General features: G+C 47.4%; 1 protein-coding gene across 2 annotated transcripts in view; it reads left to right on the top strand.

The window, feature by feature from the left end:
* FRAS1 (Fraser extracellular matrix complex subunit 1) overlaps nt 1–19,547 on the top strand; it is a 332,187-nt gene that overhangs the window by 189,388 nt on the left and 123,252 nt on the right. For both annotated transcript variants that reach the window (XM_060278390.1, XM_060278389.1), the window contains 2 exons: nt 1,862–2,002; nt 3,645–3,788. In XM_060278390.1, coding sequence (XP_060134373.1) covers nt 1,862–2,002; nt 3,645–3,788 — 285 coding nt within the window. The remainder of the gene's footprint in view (nt 1–1,861; nt 2,003–3,644; nt 3,789–19,547) is intronic.

The following is a 19,547-nucleotide window of genomic DNA, read 5'->3' on the forward strand; positions in this document are numbered from 1 at the left end:
TACTTTCTTGGGCTCCTTGATCACTGCAGATGGTGACAGCAGTCACAAAATTAAAAGACGCCTGCTTCTTGGGAGAAAAGCAATGACAAACCTAGACAGCATCTTAAAAAGCAGAGACATCACCTTGCCGACAAAGGTCCGTATAGTTAAAGCGATGATTTTCCCAGTAGTGATGTATGGAAGTGAGAGCTGGACCATAAAAAAGGCTGATCGCCGAAGAATTGATGCTTTTGAATTATGGTGCTGGAGGAGACTCTTGAGAGTCCCATGGACTCTTGAGATCAAACCTATCCATTCTGAAGGAAATCAGCCCTGAGTGCCCACTGGAAGGACAGATCGTGAAGCTGAGGCTCCAATACTTTGGCTACCTCATGAGAAGAGAAGGCTCCCTGGAAAAGACCCTGATGTTGGGAAAGATGGAGGGCACAAGGAGAAGGGAACGACAGAGGATGAGATGGTTGGACAGTGTTCTCGAAGCTACTAAGATGAGTTTGACCAAACTGTGGGAGGCAGTGGAAGACAGGAGTGCCTGGCGTGCTCTGGTCCAGGCTGGGTGGGAAGCTTCTGGAATGGCCCAGCAGTAAAAGCAAGTAAAGGAGCAGTAAAAAGCAAGCAACTCCAGTCTGGGATGATAATACAAAATATGCAAACGTTGAGGATTTTAAGGATGTGAGGGGTTTTAACTACTAGCACTCACCTCTCCTGCCAACCTCTCCAAGGTTTAGGCAAGAATGTAGCTTTGCTACATGCATCAAGTTGCTCTAAAAAGAATTTGGGCTCCTTGGAGCTGATTTGCGACCTGCACATTAATCTGAGGTTGTGTGGATCGGGTCCTGTCATATAGGAATTACTGAATTCCTCCCATCATCCCTAGATTTCTGTGTGTGTTTTAAAGTCACTCAGACCAGTGTGATGCTGGTTAGAAATGGCAGCTTTGCAATTATTTGCGGGGTGGGGGATCACAGTAGGGCAGCAACCCCACCAAAGCACTCAACTATTCAAATAATAATAATAATCCTAAAAGGAAACCAAACAGTCTAGATAGATGCAGCTATGGGCCATCTTCAAAGCAGGGATATTCTGCTGACCTAGTTGTCTTCCTCCTCTCATCTTGTTGAATAAATTGTCCAGAAAATGATGGACTAGTAAAAGGTTGTTTTGCTCGCTGTTTCACTTTTTGTTGACATTTATTGGGAGACGGTCTGTTCCAAAGGTAGTTCTGAGCACTTTTGTTGTGCTCAAGGGTCTTCTCTTAACAATGCTGCATCAGATTCCTTCTCAAAATCTTCAGGTCAGCATTTGTACCCCCCAAAAAAGCTCTGCGGAAAATAACTTTGCTTACGAAATAGATATTTCAGAAACCGGCAGCAGAGAGAACTTGTTGAGCTCAGGGTTTGCGTTCAGTGTCAAAACTGAATTGGAGAAAATTGGCCCAGGGCAAAGGATTGTGAACATTGCAGGCGTAGATTTGGGTTGCGTGTTAGGAATTTCTTGATGATATGAGCAGCTTGACAAGCGTGGAGGTCTCTCCTTCCCTGTCAGTCCAGCAGAGGCTGGACAACCACCTGTTGGAGACGGAGCAGGTGAAGCTGTCTTATACTCAATTAGACCATTGCTCTATCTTGTCTACACTGAGTGGCAGCCACCCTGTAGCAACATGGGTGGCTCCCTGGTCCTAGGAAGCCCGCATGGTGTCGCAAACCCCACCCACCTTTTGGAGAGGGTGAGCGGAAATTGTAGCAGAGGAAAAAGTTTTGCAAGCATCGTGCAAGAAGGTGCTGTGAGCAAAACAAAACGAGGCAAATGCAATTGGCTGTGCTCACGCTCTTGAACTTCTCTCCCATCTCTTTCTTTGCTGCAGAGTGCCACTCCTCCTGCTTATCCTGTGTGGAGAAATCGCCAGAGAACTGCACCGCATGCGCACCCCCACGAACCTTTCACGAAGGCCGGTGTGTCTCTGAATGTCTGGATGGATGGTATCAACAGGAGGCGAGGTGCTACCGTGAGTCTGCAACACTGAACATCTGCTTATTGCATGCCTGGCGCCAGCACATTTGATCACGGCTCCTATAAAAACATTGCCAAGCAAAAGAAGCCCTCCTTCCCATATTTTATTTTAGTGACAGTGGTGTCATCTGCTGCCACAGTGTAAAATCAATGGGTGTTGTGGGCTTTCTGCATGAGCAACAGGACATCCCTTTTGCTGCGGGGTTCTTAACGGAGAGACATGGGCTCCCGTCCTGGATTGTGAGACATACTCAGTCTCCAGGAAACCAATATAAATGGGGAATAGGGGAAAACCCCAAATTGGTTTGTGCAGAATGATGGAGCGTTGCTCTGTGGACGGGGTAGCCTTGCAGGCATTGCATGCATTTTTGTTTTTTAAAAATTGATTATATTTATTATTAGATTTAAGGCTTTTGTGGAGGAGAAGGCTATGAGATGGAGGCAGGAATGCTTCTGAATGGCAGTTGCTGGAAACCACAGGGGGACTTGTGCTCGGATCCTGGCTATAGGCTTCCCATAATGAGCATCTGACCTTATCCAGCAAGCTCTTCTCATGTTATGTCCTTCCCACTCCACTTGGTTATAACTATATAGATCTCTAGAAAACATTCCAGAACATATTGGGGAAAATAATTCAAATGCTTGTTGTTGTTTTTCCTCTCTCTCTCCTCCTAAATAAATAAAACAGCCTGGAAGGGTTTTGGGGACGACGTTCGTAGCCCTGGCTCTTCCTTGCTTTATGTTTGTTTGAAATGCCAAAGATTAATGTGGACTTTAATCTTCCATTAAGATCCCATTTAATTTCAGGCTTGAGTTTGTGAGTACAGGTCCAGAGGAATGCCTCCCTCCTAGCTGGGCAGATAACAAAAGAGCTGCTCTTTTTATTTTATTAATGGGAAATGGTTGTGGAAAATATGCCGCCAATGTTTCGGGTGGCCTGAGGACAGTCTATTTGCCACGAGCCGACAGGCCAGATAAACCTTTTGTTGCAGTGTATTGGGTTATTGTTTTTCATTTAGAGCCTGTTACAGGCTCTGAAGTTTATGGAGGAGGAAACATTGCAGAGATACAGGGGGAAGAGTCTATTGAAGTTAGTTATTATCTGGCCGCAGGAGAGTTCTTCATGCAGCCGGCATGCTCTCTTACGGGTACGTAGAAGATCTGAGCCCATATGTACGCAACAGATGGTTGCATTTCAATCTGTGGCACAAGGAGCTGAATGGAAGAAGCTCCAGGTAGCTAGGATATGGCCGGGACCCAGCTCTGTAGCCTACTTTGCACGAGAGTTAATCCTGCCCTGACAATAGCCCCAGATGCTTCCCAATAGGATAACTCGCCTTTCCACAAACAGCTGCTGCTCTCGCTTTTGAATGTGACGTTCATCCAATGCGCAGAATGCACTTGAATGTCACACTTCCACAGCAGAACAACCTCATCAATGCTTCAGCTCAGGGAAACATCTGCTCCTTTTCGGTCTTTATACATGTACGTCGGTGTGTGTGCATTAGACACAGATGTGGTTTTAGTCACGTATTATTTTTCTTTGCCAGCCACAAAGTCAATGTTTTTTTTGCCTTTGTCAAAGAAGACGTAGATTGTCTTAGCAGAGCTCTCTTGTCTTTTTTGCTGCCACCCAGTGTGTCACCCCTCTTGCAAGACATGCCATGGGCCGTCAGATGCAGACTGCGCCACCTGCCACCCTCACGCCATTCAGGCCAAAGGAAGGTGCAGGACTCCCTGCAAGGCGGAACAATACCTCAATCTGGTGGGCTACTGTGTTGGTAAGTGGAAGAGGAACATTACAGTCTCCAGCGCTGTTTCTTGCTTCTCTGTCTTCCGCATTTGTGCTTTGTCTTTCCCAAAGGAGTTCAGGGTGGTGGGTAATCAAACCTTTTCTCTGTCCCCTCAATATCAGAAACCTGGTTGGTGGTAAAACATGAGACAGAGCCTTTTCTGTGGCTGCCCCCATATTGTGGAATTGGTTCCCTTTATGTTACCCTTCTGCCAGCAGGTTGAGAGCTTCCCATTCAGAGAGGCCCTCAAAAACAGAGAGGAGATCAAAGCACATCCAGCAAGCATTTAAAGCAAATCCAAAATCATTGGAAATGTAGTTGGTTAAGGTTGCTGGGAATTACGGCTCTGTGAGAGCAAAACTACAGTTCCCAGGATTCTTTGGGGGAAAGTCATGTGCTTTAAATGTGTGGAGGATGTGCTTTAAATACAGTGGTACCTCAGGTTACAAACGCTTCAGGTTACACACTCCGCTAACCCAGAAATAGTACCTCAGGTTAAGAACTTTGCTTCAGGATGAGAACAGAAATCGTGCTCTGGCGGCGCAGCGGCAGCAGGAGGCCCCATTAGCTAAAGTGGTGCTTCAGTTTAAGAACAGTTTCAGGTTAAGAACGGACCTCCGGAATGAATTAAGTTCTTCACCAGAGGTACCACTGTATATGGTGTGGACGTGCAAGCAGCTAGGCTGCTATCAGAGCAAACCGCATTTTTGTTGCTGATCTGAATGCGTTCTGATGTGTTTTAGTTATTGTTTTTAAGTATTTTAAGCTACTTTGCATTTTGTAATGTTGTAAGCTGCCTTGAATCCCAGCTTGGGAAAAAGGCAGGATATAACTGCTAATAATGATGATGATGATGATAATGATAATGATAATGATAATGCCGTTTTATCCTTAACAGCTCCCTGCAGTGCATTAGACTTGGGTGCTGTGTCTTGTCCAAGGCTCCTCACTAAAGCTTTGTGTCTGAATGCTAGTTTGCATTCAGGTTCCCTTGACCTACATTCTGGGCACTGCACCATGAAGGTTGCCTTTTAAAAAATCAGCAAGCAACAGCCATGCCATTCAGTTGACCCATGCAGACAACACCTAGCACACTGCCAGCCCAAAATAAACATTAGATTACAGTGCTTTGATTTATTTGTTTATGCTTAGCAGATTTATATCCTGTCTTTTCACCCATTGATCATCAAGGTAGCTTCCAACAGATTGTAAATTTTGCGTGTGTGTGTGCCCAATTAAAGGGAACAAAGTATGCCTCCTTTCTGTTCTGCCAGTAGAAGCCGGTTGTTCTTTCTGGGAGGTAGTGCGGGCTGGGTGGGCCACAAGCTCCCTGCTGCTGCTCCTTTGACTAACAGATGGGGCCAGATTGATCTTTCCTGCCTCCCAGGGGCCTAAGGACCACCTGGCTGGTGGCAGAAGCCAGCGTATACCTTCCTTCAACTCTGCAGTGCCAGGTAACTGGCTACTGGAACAATGTCTTTTCATGCAGGGAGATGGGGAAGCAAGCTTTCTGCACCTTCTCACCTTATCCAGTTGGATTTGGCCAGGCTGGCCCTCTTCTTGCCATGATGAAAAGCAAGGGATGCATGTCTCAGTATAATTTGTAGATTGGCAAGTCCTGAACCAGCTCACCACAGGGGAAATTCCCAGGCCTCATTGTCTCTGTGATGGGTATTCATAGAATCATAGAGTTGGAAGAGACCACCAGGGCCATCCAGTCCAACCCCCTGCCAAGCAGGAAACACCATCAAAACATTCCTGACATATGCCTGTCAAGCCTCTGCTTGAAGACCACCAAAGAAGGAGACTCCACCACACTCCTTGGTAGCAAATTCCACTGCCAAACAGCTCTTACTGTCAGGAAGTTCTTCCTAATGTTTAGGTGGAATCTTCTTTCTTGTACAGTGGTATCTCTACTTACGAATGTTTCTACTTACGAACGGAGCTCCATCTGCCATCTTGAATGCGGTTTAGATAGGATTTTTTCTACTTACGAATTTTTAGATAGGGTTGCTTCGACTTACGAATTTTTTCTCCCAATCCCTATGGGATTCGACTTACATTTTTTTTCCGACTTACGAATGTGTGTTCAGAACGCATTAAATTCGTAAGTAGAGGTACCACTGTAGTTTGAATCCATTGCTCCGTGTCAGCTTCTCTGGAGCAGCAGAAAACAACCTTTCACCCTCCTCTATATGACATCCTTTCATATATTTGAACATGGCTATCATATCACCCCTTAACCTTCTCTTCTCCAGGCTAAACATACCCAGCTCCCTAAGCCGTTCCTCATAAGGCATCGTTTCCAGGCCTTTGACCATTTTGGTTGCCCTATTCTAGACACGTTCCAGCTTGTCAGTATCCTTCTTGAACTGTGGTGCCCAGAACTGGACACAGTACTCCAGGTGAGGTCTGACCAGAGCAGAATACAGTGGTACAGTACTATTACAGTGATATTCAGCAAGACCTCGTAATAAGCTTGCAAAGGGGTGCATTTTTGTGATGTGAAGCCTACTGGTGTGGGGTTCTGAGACAAAAAGAGATGTGCATGTTTTCCTCAAACTTGTTTGCAACCCAGCAAAATGCCTCCCTCTCTTTTGGATACTTTTCCCTGAGGAAAAATTCTCCCTCTTCAATGTTTGCTCCAATCTGAATTGGCTACTTGGCCTTGTCAAGAAGCCTTTTCAGAGTGAAGGCGATTCTTCCTGCTCTTGTTCTGAATTGGCTTTGTTACATAGTCAAATCTGGTGGGTTGTGCAGTGTCATAATGTCGTAATGATTGAGGTCAGATCCCTGATTGACTTGGAACGGAACACCTTTCCAGGAAGTAGGAGGTAAAACAACCCAAAATAGCCCTGAAGCAGCAGAGCAAGCAAATTTGGAGAGGTGCTGAGGGCTACAAACAAGATAAACAAAAGTGTGTATGTCAGGATATATTTTATCTCCCAGAAAACCTGTGCCAAAAATGTTTATATGCCAACATATTGACACTTCCCTAACTATCAAATAATAGAGACTAGGGAAGACTGTACTTTGCAATTTTCCTAACGTTATTGAATAACTCAGATGTGAATTTCTTTCGGAAGCAATGAAAGGCCATTTTATTTGGGCTGCATTTTGGTTAATACTAAAACACTTCTCTTCCCCTCCCCCTTAAAAAAAAGTTTTTAAAGGGATAGGCTGAACTGAAAACCCAAATAAATACCATTTTTAAAATGTCTGGCTGAGTCTCTTGTCACCAGACTCCTGTGAGATGAATTTGATTAGGTCTGAATCAAGCGTGAGTTTTTTGTTATATGGAGAGAAAAATGAAATGCCAGGACATTCAGAAAGCGATCCTCAGTGGTATATTGGCAGAGCGTTGAGTGATGTATGAAGTCTATGCCAAGAGAGAAGGGTGGTGAAAGACAGATCAAACATTTGGAAGTGAAATGCTGCAGTTCAGAGGGCTTTAAATGCAGTAATGTCTTAAGGGTATCCAGTGCCGTGGTGGAAGAATCCTCCGGCGCGCCCCCCCCCCCCAGCAGCAGTAGCGCGCAGCTGAGGGGCGGAGGTGGAGCATGGTGGAGCCTGGACGGCGTGCACCACCTTGCAGGGGGCTGGTCTGGGCGCAGAGCCCACCTCCCGCAGAGGGGGCTGCTCGGCCTCCCACCCTGGACCGGCCCCTCCTTGGCGCTTTCCTCCAGCGGCCGCTCTGGGACGCGACGGTGGCACGCGGCCATTGAGCTTCCTCCATGAAGCAGAATCAGCGAGACTCCTGCCTAGAGTGGCAGCAGGCGCGTTGTGCCACTCTAGGCAGGAGTCTCGCTGATTCTATTTCATGGAGGAAGCTCAATGGCCGCGTGCTACTGCAGCCGTGGGGGGCGGGACGCTGGCAGCTGCTGCTCCCAGACACTATCCGTTCAGCGCCCCTTCTGCGCCCCTGGTGGCCAGGCGCCTTGCGCCACCCAGCCTGGGCCTAGAGACCGCCCTGTTTAAATGTATGGTATTGATTCGCTTTAAGGTGCAGGCAGTGCTGGTTGTTGAGCTTTTATCAGGGCAAACTGTACTACAGTACTGTAATGGTGTTGATCACTTCCTCATGAGTATGCGGGTCCAAACTCTGTGGCTGGTTTTTACAGAGTTTTATTATATACATATGTACAAGACAGAACAACAAAAGGCATGACTGATCTATTCCGAATCAGAATCCGGAAGCACCCCCCGTCGTGATTTTCGCCAACCAAGCCCCCTGGGCACACCTTGAACCTCCTCCGCTGTTCCCTCCTCTTTCCCCCCGTTCTCTGTTGGGGTGCTGGTGCTGGTTGTCACGGTCCGGTCGGCAGGCGGTTGAAGCCCTGGCTGAGGACATCAGGACTAGAGGCAAGATGGTGGTGTAGAAGCAGGAACAGGTGCAGGGTTGAGGGTCCAGCAGCAGGCAGTCGCAGGGTCAAGGAGCAAGGCAGAGGTGAAGGTCTGGGAGTCAAGGAGCAAGCATCGGCAAAGCAAAGGTCCAAGGGTCGAGGATCAAGGCGTCAGCAAAGGCAAGGGTCCAAGGAGCAAGGCATCGGCAAGGCAAGGGTCCAAGGAGCAAGAGGCCAGATGCAACCAGGCAGGGATAGCGTTGCTGTGGCAAAGAGCTGAAGGGAAATGCTGAGCTTTTATCCCTCCCAGCTCCTGCCACCAGGTGCAGTGAGATATCAAGTGGTCTCACCTGAGTGGTCACTCCTTGCCTCTCCAGCACAAGCTGAGGCCTCACCTGAGTGGCCACTCCCTGCTTCTCCAACACAAGCTGAGGCAGGCCCCAGTCCTGCAAAGCACTACAGGCCCCAGAGCCTGACTCCTGCCCATACTCCTGACACTGGTGGAGCACCCTCTCCGCAAGAGCTGCTCAGCTGAGGGACTTGTGCTGTCTCCTCTGGAGCCTCCCCTTCTTGAGTGCCTTGGCCCACCCCCTTCAGCCCTCCCTCTGGAAACCTAGCCCTCTCAGCATCCCCAAGGGTCTGTACCACTTCCTGAGCCCCAGTACCACCTTCCGGAGGAAGTTGTGAGACGCTAGCCTCTGGGGCTCCGGCTTCATCGGAGAGCCCTTGTCCCGATCTCCTGGGCTCTCCGCTGACCCCTGGTGGTCCCCTGACAAGTACTAATAATATTTGTAATAATCATTTATTATTTGTATGCTGTCCATCTGACTGGGTTGCCCCAACCACTCTGGGCGGCTTCCTCAAAAATTATAAAACCACAGTAAAACATCAAGCATTAAAAACTTCCCTATACAGGGCTGCCTTCAGATACCTTCTAAAAGTCATATAGTTGTTTATCTCCTTGACATCTGATGGGAGGGCGTTCCACAGGGCGGGTGCCACTACTGAGAAGGCCCTCTGTCTGGTTCCCTGTAACCTCACTTCTCCCATTGAGGGAACCACCAGAAGGCCCTTGGAGCTGGACCTCAGTGTCTGGGCTGGATGATGGGGGCAGAGATGCTCCCTCAGGTACACAAGGCCAAGGCCATTTAGGGCTTTAAAGGTCAGCACCAACACTTTGGTGCTCGGAAACGCGCTGGGAGCCAATGTAGATCTTTTAGGACCGGTGTTATATGGTCCCAGTGGCTACTTCCAGTCACTAGTTTGGATGAATTGTAGTTTCCAAATCTTCTTCTTCTTCTTCTTCTTCTTCTTCTTCTTCTTCTTCTTCTTCTTCTTCTTCTTCTTCGTTACATTTATATACCACCTTTCTCTCAAGGTGGTGTACATGGTTCTCTTCATTTCACCCTCGCAGCAACCCTGCGAGGTAGGTTAAGCTAAGAGAGGGTGACTGGCCCAAGGTCACCCAGTGAGCTTCATGGCTGAGTGGGGATTTGAACCCTGCTCTCCTAGGTCCTAGTCCAGCACTCTAACCATCACACCACACTGACTCTCGCCTTCAAGGGTAGCCCCACGGAGAGCGCATTGCAGTAGTCCAAGTGGGAGATAACCAGAGCACTCACCCCTCTGGCGAGACAGGGCACAGTCAAGTAGGGTCTCAGCCGGCACACCAGAGGCAGCTTCATTCTTGTTGCTGCTCTGAATGTGTTCTGATGTATTTTAATTATTTTCTCCTCCCGATTTTCCATTCCACATCACCACCTCCACAACGGCCATTCAGGACTCTGTGGCCATTGAGCATGCACAATCCTCGTTAATCTCTTTCTGCTCCCCTCCAATATTAAGATTTTTTATTTTGGTACTTCTGCAAGCATTGCAGTTCCCCAAAGGCTGCCGCCGCGGTGTGTTTATGTGTGATGCAGTTTTTGCACTGTAAGCAACAGCACTCGCACTCTTGAGTGCTGGAAATAAAGGGGTTGATTCTTACGTAGGACGAATCCGTTGTGGCCCCGAGCCTCCTTGAAGCTGAATGCAAGGTGCCTGAGAGCTTCGCTGTTTCATAGAATCATAGAATCATAGAGTTGGAAGAGACCACAAGGGCCATCCAGTCCAACCCCCTGCCAAGCAGGAAACACCATCAAAGCATTCTTGACATATGCCTGTCAAGCCTCTGCTTAAAAGACCTCCAAAGAAGGAGACTCCACCACACTCCTTGGTAGCATATTCCACTGCCGAACAGCTCTTACTGTCAGGAAGTTCTTCCTAATGTTTAGGTTTCATCGGGGCTTGTGCAGGATATCTTTCCTAGTGGATTGGGCCCCGTGAGCCCCCGTGAAACTTCTGCCAGAAGTTGCTAATTGCATTTACCTATTTAAGGCAGATTAATCACATTTTAATCTGTCAGGAGGACAAGCATAAACACTGCCTGGGAACTGTTCCAGTCACTTCAGAGCTTTACCGCGGTCATATTTTTTTTAGCTTATCAAAGGAAAGATAACAGTTGCAGAGCTTATGCCAGCACTCCGAAGCTTCCAAGAAAGATAATGGATCCGAAAAAAGGGGGAAATGTGAAAAGATTTAAATGGTATCATTCCTCTAGTTCATCATTCAGGCTCCCCCTCGCAACAGTTCTCCTGCGTCTTTTGAGCCAAAAGACTTATTTCTTTGATCTCGAGAAGTAATTTTTTTCCACAGCTTATTTGTTTTCCACCCACAGCAGAGTTATTGCTTCGTCTCCTTGCAGCAGAGGCTAGGAATGAAGAGATCGGCGTAGATAAAACAAGGGCGAAATATTTGTACCCAGATTAATTCTGCAACTTTTTCATTAGAGCATCTAAAGGAGGGAAGGGCTTGAAGTTGGGGAGGGGGGGCCATAGCTTGGCGGTGGTGGCCACCCCTTGCATGCAGAAGGGATTTGCGTCCATTCCTGATATTCCCCAGCTGAAGGATAGCAGGTCCCTGAAGCCCTAGTTCGCTGATTCTGGTCAGAGTGGACAATACTAAAGACCAAACAAGAATAAGAATAAATTGCAGGCATGGGTGGCCCAACCTGGGTAGGTGCGCTGGCTCAAAACACAACAGTGGGTGAACTTATACGTAAGGAAGTAACACTTCATCAGAACAGAATAACTCGGAAAGAGCTGAATACCATTCAGGAGCTTTTTCAAGGTGAAGGGTTTGAGGGAACGAGTCCTGTTTAGGAGCAAGGGCCCAATGTTCATGAGCAAAAACGATCAACAAGGATTTCAAGGGTGCACGGACCTGCAAAGCTGCTCCAACAAGTTTCCCCGCCTACCCACCAAGGAGGTGCGGAGAATGTCTGACTACTCATAAGTCTGTCTGTCCACTCCTGTTTTGAAGGCAGGTGCTATGTCTACAGCAGCCTTTTTCACACTTGGAACATGTGCAGAGGAGGGCGACCAAGATGACCAAGGGTCTGGAAACCAAGCCTTATGAGGAATGGTTGAAGGAGCTGGGTATGTTTAGCCTGGAAAAGAGGAGACAGAGAGGAGAAATGATGGCTGTCTTCAAATATCTGAAGGGCTATCACATGGAAGATGGAGTAAGCTTGATTTCTCCTGCTCTGGAGGGTAGGACCCAAACCAATTGCTTCAAGTTACAAGCAAGGAGATTGCGACTAAACATTCGGGAGAACTTTCTGATTATAAGAGCTGTTAGGCAGTGGAACGGACTCCCTCGGGAGGTGGTGAACTCTCCTTCCTTGGAGGTTTTTAAGCAGAAGTTGGGTGGCCATCTGTCATGGATGCTTTAGCTGAGATTCCGGCATTGCAGGGGGGGGGGGCGCGTTGGACTCGATTACCCTCATGCTCCTATCCAACTCCTCAATTCTATATGATTCTACAGTTGCCACAAGGGCAGTGGCTCAGGAGAATGGGAACATCCTGGAGGAAGAGAACAAAGGAGGTGCTCCACTTCCCCAGCATCTGTCATCTCTCTCTGCTTAATGGTTGGGCTGGCCTTGCAACCAAGCTTGACAAGGGGTGTAGCGCCCCAATGCCCAGTGGTAGGGCTGGCCCTGCAACAAAGGGGATGGAAAGCACCAATGGCGCAGGAGGTAAGATACTGCGTCCTGCCTTCTGTGTGTCCTATTATATCACCACCATTACCTGGGCCTGAAAGGCAGCTTCATTTAATCAGGAAATGCTGGCTTGTGAGAGAGATGGAAACTATTTTATGTCCCTCTCTCCCCCACCCTACCCTACCCCACCCCACAGCACACACACTTCTGCTTGTCTGCAGCTTTATTATGAAAGATAGTCTATCATTTGGCATGGTTTCTATCTGCCCCTTCCTCCAATGTCCCATCCTTGACTTTCTCAGTAAGGAACACCCTCCCCCCACATTCTCCACAAGTATTTTCAGCAAGAATTTGCAGCAACGCTTATCAGCAAATCCCTCCGGGTTTTCCACAAGTGGTTGGCTTTGCAGGCGAGACTCCGATGAGAGAGGGCCAGAGCTGCCAGGATGACTGACGTTGTCTTTCATATAGCCATGGAGGGTGCAGCAGCTGCAGTTTGTATCTGTAGAAAAAGAAAGGGCAGGCCTTGACCTAAGGGAAAAGATGAGTTATGGAGGGGCAGGATTAGGGATGCGGGAGGAATTGGGTTCAAATAAAGGCAAACCTTCCTAATTTGCAGTTTCCAAAACGCTACATGAACTGAAACACAACCACACTTTGAAATCTGCACTTCTCTGAATTTTGCAGTTTTGCCATTCTCTAGCCAAGGGAAGTGTACAAAAATGCATATACTGGGGGGGGGAGTGAAAATAACACACCAGTATGCATTACATTGGGACACGCGTGGCACTGTGGTCTAAACCACTGAGCCTAGGGCTTGCCGATCAGATCCCCGCGATTCAAATCCCTGCGACGGGGTGAGCTCTCGTTTCTCAGTCCCAGCTCTTGTCAACCTAGCAGTTCGAAAGCACATCAAAGTGCAAGTAGAGAAATAGGTGGGAAGGTAAACGGCGTTTCCGTGTGCTGCTCTGGTTCGCCAGAAGCAGCTTTGTCATGCTGGCCATATGACCTGGAAGCTGTACGCTGGCTCCCTCGGCCTATAGAGCGAGATGAGCGCTACAACCCCAGAGTTGGTCACGACTGGACCTAATGGCCATGGGTCTCTTTACCTTTACCTTAGGGGCCACTGAGGATGAGTTTGTGGCACCAGGGGGTTGTGACCCAAAAAGGATGGGCAGCAGAAAGGTACATATTCACACTATGTGCATAATTCATTTTTTGGGGGGGGAGACTTCCTTTGAAGACAGTGCGGAATTCAGTGTCCAGGGTGTTATTTGGGAGGAGACTGATAGTAGTCCTTTGCTCCCCTCTCCTTTAACCTGGTCGAGAGACAGGGACTCGGGCAGCAGTGAATGATCAAGTGAGAAAGAGGCAGGAGAAAAGCTCTACTCAAAAGAAGGAGTTCTTGTAGAGGGCCTCTCCTCAAGGAGAAGAAAAAGGCAGATAAGCTCAGGCAGTAGACTAAGGAAGGAAGGGAAAGGAGAGGCAGCTGGTGGCAAAGTGATGTTTAATTAAAAAGAATGGGCTAGGAGCTTGGAAACACAAATTTAATAAATATAAATAAAAGCACAGAAAGCAAAATGAGGTGTTCAGGCAATTGGCCCATATAACTGATAGCTTCCTGGGACTATTATTCTATAGTATATATGTAGCACAATGGTTCTATTAGCCTTGAAGCAAACACCTGCCCAGGGATTTGTTGACTTGCGTGACCCGAGTGAAACTTTCACCTCTTATCCCCTCGCAGTTCATAAAGTTCGGTCATTTGTTCCCGCCGTCTAATTCCTGGAACCTGATCGATTGGAATAATCATATATTGCCACAAGCGGCATAATTTGCATATATTACTTGGTTCCTTGCGAGCTCGAAGGGTTTGACTTGGCTTGTCAAGGAAAGTTGCTTTTTCTCCCGTAATGAATGACTTGTCTCTCTCTGCGCTGTTGCCGCACCTCAATCTCTTCAAACACTTATTGAAATGTCACCATGTGAATTTGCCTTCAGAGATTATTAATTATGGGTTAACAAGTAGCTGTCACATGAAACCATGAAACCGAAAGCATTAAATTATACCACAGAAACTATTATAAGGTTCTCTTTTTTTAATAGGGGGGAAAAAACCCCACAAGAACTCCGCTTTCATAATAATGTTTTCGTAGCTATCTTCCCATCTATCAAGGCTGCTTGTTAATCTAGAATTCTCCTTCAGACCCTTGAGGTGAAACTATGTATTTGGGACTTCAAGGGAACTCAAAGCCAAATGTGACTCTTTTCAGTACCTTGAAGGGAAATTGTTTGCCAATTGCAAATTAATTGCAGCGAGCAAGCCGGTGGCAAAGAGAGAGCGTTACGGCTGTGAGAAAGGCAACTATCATTATCTTTCAGAGTGGGTGGCAGTTCCTCAGGTTTAAATGAGACTCTGGGCTACGTGAACCAATTAGCGCAAGTAAATTTGATTGGCAGGATGCTTCTGAAAAACTGGAGGATGGGAATTGCCAAGGAATGGTAATAGTTGCAGAAGGGAAACAAAGACAAATTGCATAGCATAGGCTCGTCCATTAACGCAAAGGGGGCACTGCCCCACCAATGTCAGTCTGCCCCCCTCATTTGCCTCCCTTCTTACATATATCCCAGACACCTCCATTTAAAGAATCCAAATGGAACTTTGTAACACATGGAGGAACGTTGCACAAGTCATATCTTCGAAACAAAATTTAAAAAATCCTTCCAGCAGCACCTTAAAGACCAACTAAGTTTTTATTTTGGTATGAGCTTTCGTGTGCATGCACACTTCATCAGATACACTGAAGCAGAAGTCCCCAGGCGCTATGTAGGGAAAGCGTGGGGGGGGTATCACTCAGAAGGGTGGTGGAAATGGGTGATTGACTGACTGATAGCTGTTGACGACTGTGAACAACTGCAAATGGTCTTGCATGAAAGCGCCTGGGGACTTTTGCTTCAGTGTATCTGAAGAAGTGTGCATGCACACGAAAGCTCATACTAAAATAAAAATTTAGTTGGTCTTTAAGGTGCTGCTGGAAGGATTTTTTTTTTAATTTTGTACATCAGACCAACACGGCTACCTACCTGTAACAAGTCATATCTTGTGCACTTTTAGTGGGATGGAATTCGACTAAGTTTTATTCATAGTGGACACGATGAAATTTATGTAAGGTTGTGGCCTAAGCATTTGCCAGTGAATTTAATGGGGAAGCAACATGAGCACAATTTATTTAGGTCTCCACCATATATATATTTATTAAATTTAATAAATATATTATTTATTAAATTTTCCATTTTAACAATCCAATAAAAACCACAACAAAACAAATTATAATACAATAAAAAAGCCAAATATTCAGCGCCAAATTATATATATTTTGGGTGACTTCCCATACTCTGAAGTTTGGGGAGTGGTGATCTGATATCATACTGCATTTCTTAATTAGTCCAAATAATCCAAATAAAACATTTCCGATGTTGAGCCTTCATTTATTTTTAGCAGCCTCTGAATTAGTTTAGCAAGTGGGTTAGTCCTGTGTGAAATATTTTTAATTTTCTTCTTAATTTTCCTGTTTTAATCCAAAGTCCTCAGCGACGCCACTTTCAGTTTCTGCATCACAAGGGCAAATCTCAGTGCGTCACATCCAAGACAAAGGGAGGTCTAGCCTTCCGCCATTAGCGCAGGGCAGATATCCAAAATTCCCTTCCACCCCTTACGTTTTTGTTGAGGGAGGACAGAGCGTTGACTCATCCTCAATGAGTTATTACCGTTTCGTAAAAGACTGAACCAGCTGCTGGTTTGCCGAAGAGGTGCAGTCATCCTCGTGAGCAAAACGAAAAGGCGTTGCAACAGAAGGTGCCTTCTAAGGGGTCAAAGTGGCAGCAAGCAATTTGACAGCGAGCCATTTGTTCCTGCGTTGCAGGGGGTTGGACTAGATGACCCTTGATGTCCCTTACATTTCTATGATTCTATGACTTTCCCATAGTTTAATATGGAGGGAGGGAAATGCTCCACAGATACATGAAGAGGATCTGGAGCAGTTCTGGAGCAGTCCCGTGGGGGGTGGAATAGATGACCCACCAACATCCCTTCTTGCTCTATGTTTCTATGATCCCAGTATCCTTCAGGTTATAATCAATGTGTTTGGAACAATGCTGTGCGTTATCTTAACAGCTTGAAGTTGATGCTAGACTAAACTGAACGCAAATTCTCCCTCCCGTTCATTCCAATGGGTGCCGTGAAGGACACAAAGATAAATATAAAGAGAAAATATTATTATGGTGGAAGCGGGAAACATTAAAGAGAATTCTGTGTTCCTTTTCAGGGTTTTTTTATTCTCTAGCTCAAAGGGAAATGGCTGTGAAAAATCCAAACAAGTTTCTACAGTATAAAGTAGCTCTTTCCCCTCATCCTGCCATCCCTGGTTCCCCATGGTCCATCAAATTTGCTACAAGCCTCTCCTTTTCTCTCATTTTTCTTCCCCTCTGAGAGAGATCAATAGCGTGCACGCACGTCCTTTGATGTCCCCGTGGTCAAAGCAGTGCTGCAGGATAGAGAGAGAGAGATCTGTGCTCCCCCCTTCCCCCCAGGAAGGAAAGACTCACTTAGGGAAACTGTGTTCGCACACACAGGCAAAAGCAAACAAATTGTGCAGACGTACGTCTGTGCAATGGCATGGAAGCTAAAGTTGTCCTGGTTTAATGTTTGGGAAGTGTGTGGGAGCATGTCAGAGACTAAGTCAAAATACCAATTCTTTATTTGTATGGCAGTGGATTTCACTTGGACAAACTAGTGGTGCATGCTATACATAGCTGCCAAGTACCCCGTTTCCCCCGGGAAACCCCCATTTTTACTTACCTTTTCCCGGTGGTCTCCCGTATCACTTCGTCTCCTGTTTTTCTCCGTTATTTTCTCCTGCCGGCGGCCATTTTTTCTTTCCGATTTGCCCTTCTATGGGCACCAAAAATGGCCGCCAGCGGCTTCAAAAGTCGCATCTACGCATGTCCGGAAGTGCATAGACGCGACTTCCGGTGTCGGCGGTGGCCTTTTTTGGTGCCCATAGATGGGCGGAGCGACACCGGAAGTTGCGTCGACACACTTCCTGACATGCGTACAAGCAACTTTTGAAGCCAGCGGCGACCATTTTTGGTGCCCATAGAAGGGCAAAGTGACACCGACACAGGCTATATAGTGCAAAATATAAGTCCCATCAGCCCCAGGCAACATGACCAGTGGCCAGGGATGATGGAAGCTGCAGCTGAGCAACATCTGAAAGGCCAGTGGCTCACCATCCCATTCATTTCCCATTCATTTCAAGAGGGCTTGAGGAGAACATGAAATCCAGGACTGGTAGGTAGCTGGGATGAAGCCTCTCTGAAAACAGGGTGTTGGTTGGTAGGATTCCCCTTAGGGCAGCCTTCCCTAACCTGGTGTCATGGGCTGGCTAGACACAGAGGAATGGTAGGGGTCACCAACTGAGGGACCACCAAGGGAAGAAGGCTCAGAGCCCGGGGATTGGTGGTGGGATGATGATGAGTGGTCAGAGGGAGAAGGAGGAGGTATCAGAAGCTGAAGAGGCAACGGGGTTTAGCGAGCAGGGAGAGTTTGTGGCAGAGGAAAGTCTAGAATCAGAGCATGAGAGGAGGGAGGCCAAGAGGCAGAGATGGGTCTGGCTGCTGAAAAAGCATAGGAGTCTCCCTCTCCTGCTGTGACAAGTCCCCCCCCCTTTCCCCGCCAGTCTCCTAGAAGAGGTATGAAGAGGGAGGAACAGAGGCCGGCCGGCATGGTCTCAGATTGCTTGGGAAGGACCATGGGGAGGGAGATTTAGGCAGCTGTGGGAAGGTGTGGATCTTCAGCCTCCACAACTGCCTCATAGGGGCAAAACTTGCCAAGAAGAGTTGCTGTGCCCATTAGGCCTGGCGCTCTGGAGCGGACCTTGTTTTTTCTATAAAAAGAGAGAGAGTTAATTTTACTTGCTCTGTGTGATTTATTTACAACACCTGCTCCTGACACCTAGTGAATCTGTTTTGGACTACAACTCCCATCAGCTCTAGCTTAGTCAGGGCTGGCTGGGGCTGATGGGAGTTGTAGTCCAATAGATCTTCAGTGCACCAGGCTGGGGAAGGCTGCCTTAGGCTACTGAATTTGCTGCAAATAATAAAGGGTTCAGACTTGAGAGCAAGGAAGCATCTTAATCTATATGGTGTTCAGGGAAATAGTTGTATGCATGGGCGTACCCAGCGTGGGGCAGCCCCCTAGAAGCAGAGCATTGTGGGGCAGCACTTTCTGTGCTGTGCTCGCTGTGACTTGAAGGAGTGTGGGCTGAAGTTAGCCCAGGTCCAGGTCCAGGTTTCTCTCGAAGGAGGCAGCTTCGCTGCTGCTGCCTCGTTGGCTGGAAATGGCCCCCTCCCCTCTGGGGGCGTGGATGTTGACCACGCCTCCTGGGGGGATCCTGGCCACGTCATCGACAGTCAGCCAATCGGGTGGGTGGGGTGTGTGGCTGGCGTGCCCCCCTAGTTTTGATCCTGGGTACGCCCATGCATACAGGTAGAACCACATGGCTTCTCCCAGCAAGACACCAGCCAAACTGAGGAAACTGGCACCAAGCTTTTCTACTTGCTGGTAGCTCCTGATTGACCCTTTGATTTCCCAGGCCAGGACTTGTCAGGGCTGTTATGAATCTCCTGGCTAGAAGTGTCTGTACGTTCTCCCCAGCAGCCAGCAAGCCCTTGTGGCAAAGGGAGCCAGTGTCTGGTCTCAGTGGCTCCTGTTTCCAAGCCCTGCAGGATCGGGCACACTATAAGAATTAGGAACACAAGGCAAGGCTGAGCCTAATTTTAAGCACCCCCAACACTTTTTGATTACTGCACATTAAGCATGCTCTTGGGTTTCTCCCATTGGAACCAGTGTGGCTTAAAGATGTGCTAACTTTGGGTTTCATGCTGGGTTATGATATTCCCCAAAGGTCTTTGCTTTGTTCATTCATTGCCAATCTATTGCCATTGGAATTTGAGCTCCTGAATTCTCTTCGGTTCCTTTGGAGTGCCAGGTCTGGGTTGCAGAATCTGAATATCTTTTCATTCGCTTGTAGTGGAAGTTTTGGAAACGGAAGGGAAGGTTAACTTTCAGCAGGAGACCCGAGGGCAAGCTATGCACAGTACTTCGAAGCCTGATTGCATTGCTTTCAAGACAGCCATCATTTCCCATATAATTTTATGAATCACTGTAATGAGGAATAATTTGGCTTCCAGGATCCCTTCCATTGTCCCTGCGTTCTGCACAAAAGACTTCTTGTAAAACTTTCTGAAACTCCTCTGGTTCAGGGGAAGGTCATGAGCCATTTGTTGACGGGTTGCTGGCAAAGT

The sequence above is a fragment of the Zootoca vivipara genome, chromosome 9 (genome assembly GCF_963506605.1).
Source record: "Zootoca vivipara chromosome 9, rZooViv1.1, whole genome shotgun sequence".
Classification (NCBI taxonomy): Eukaryota; Metazoa; Chordata; class Lepidosauria; order Squamata; family Lacertidae; genus Zootoca; species Zootoca vivipara.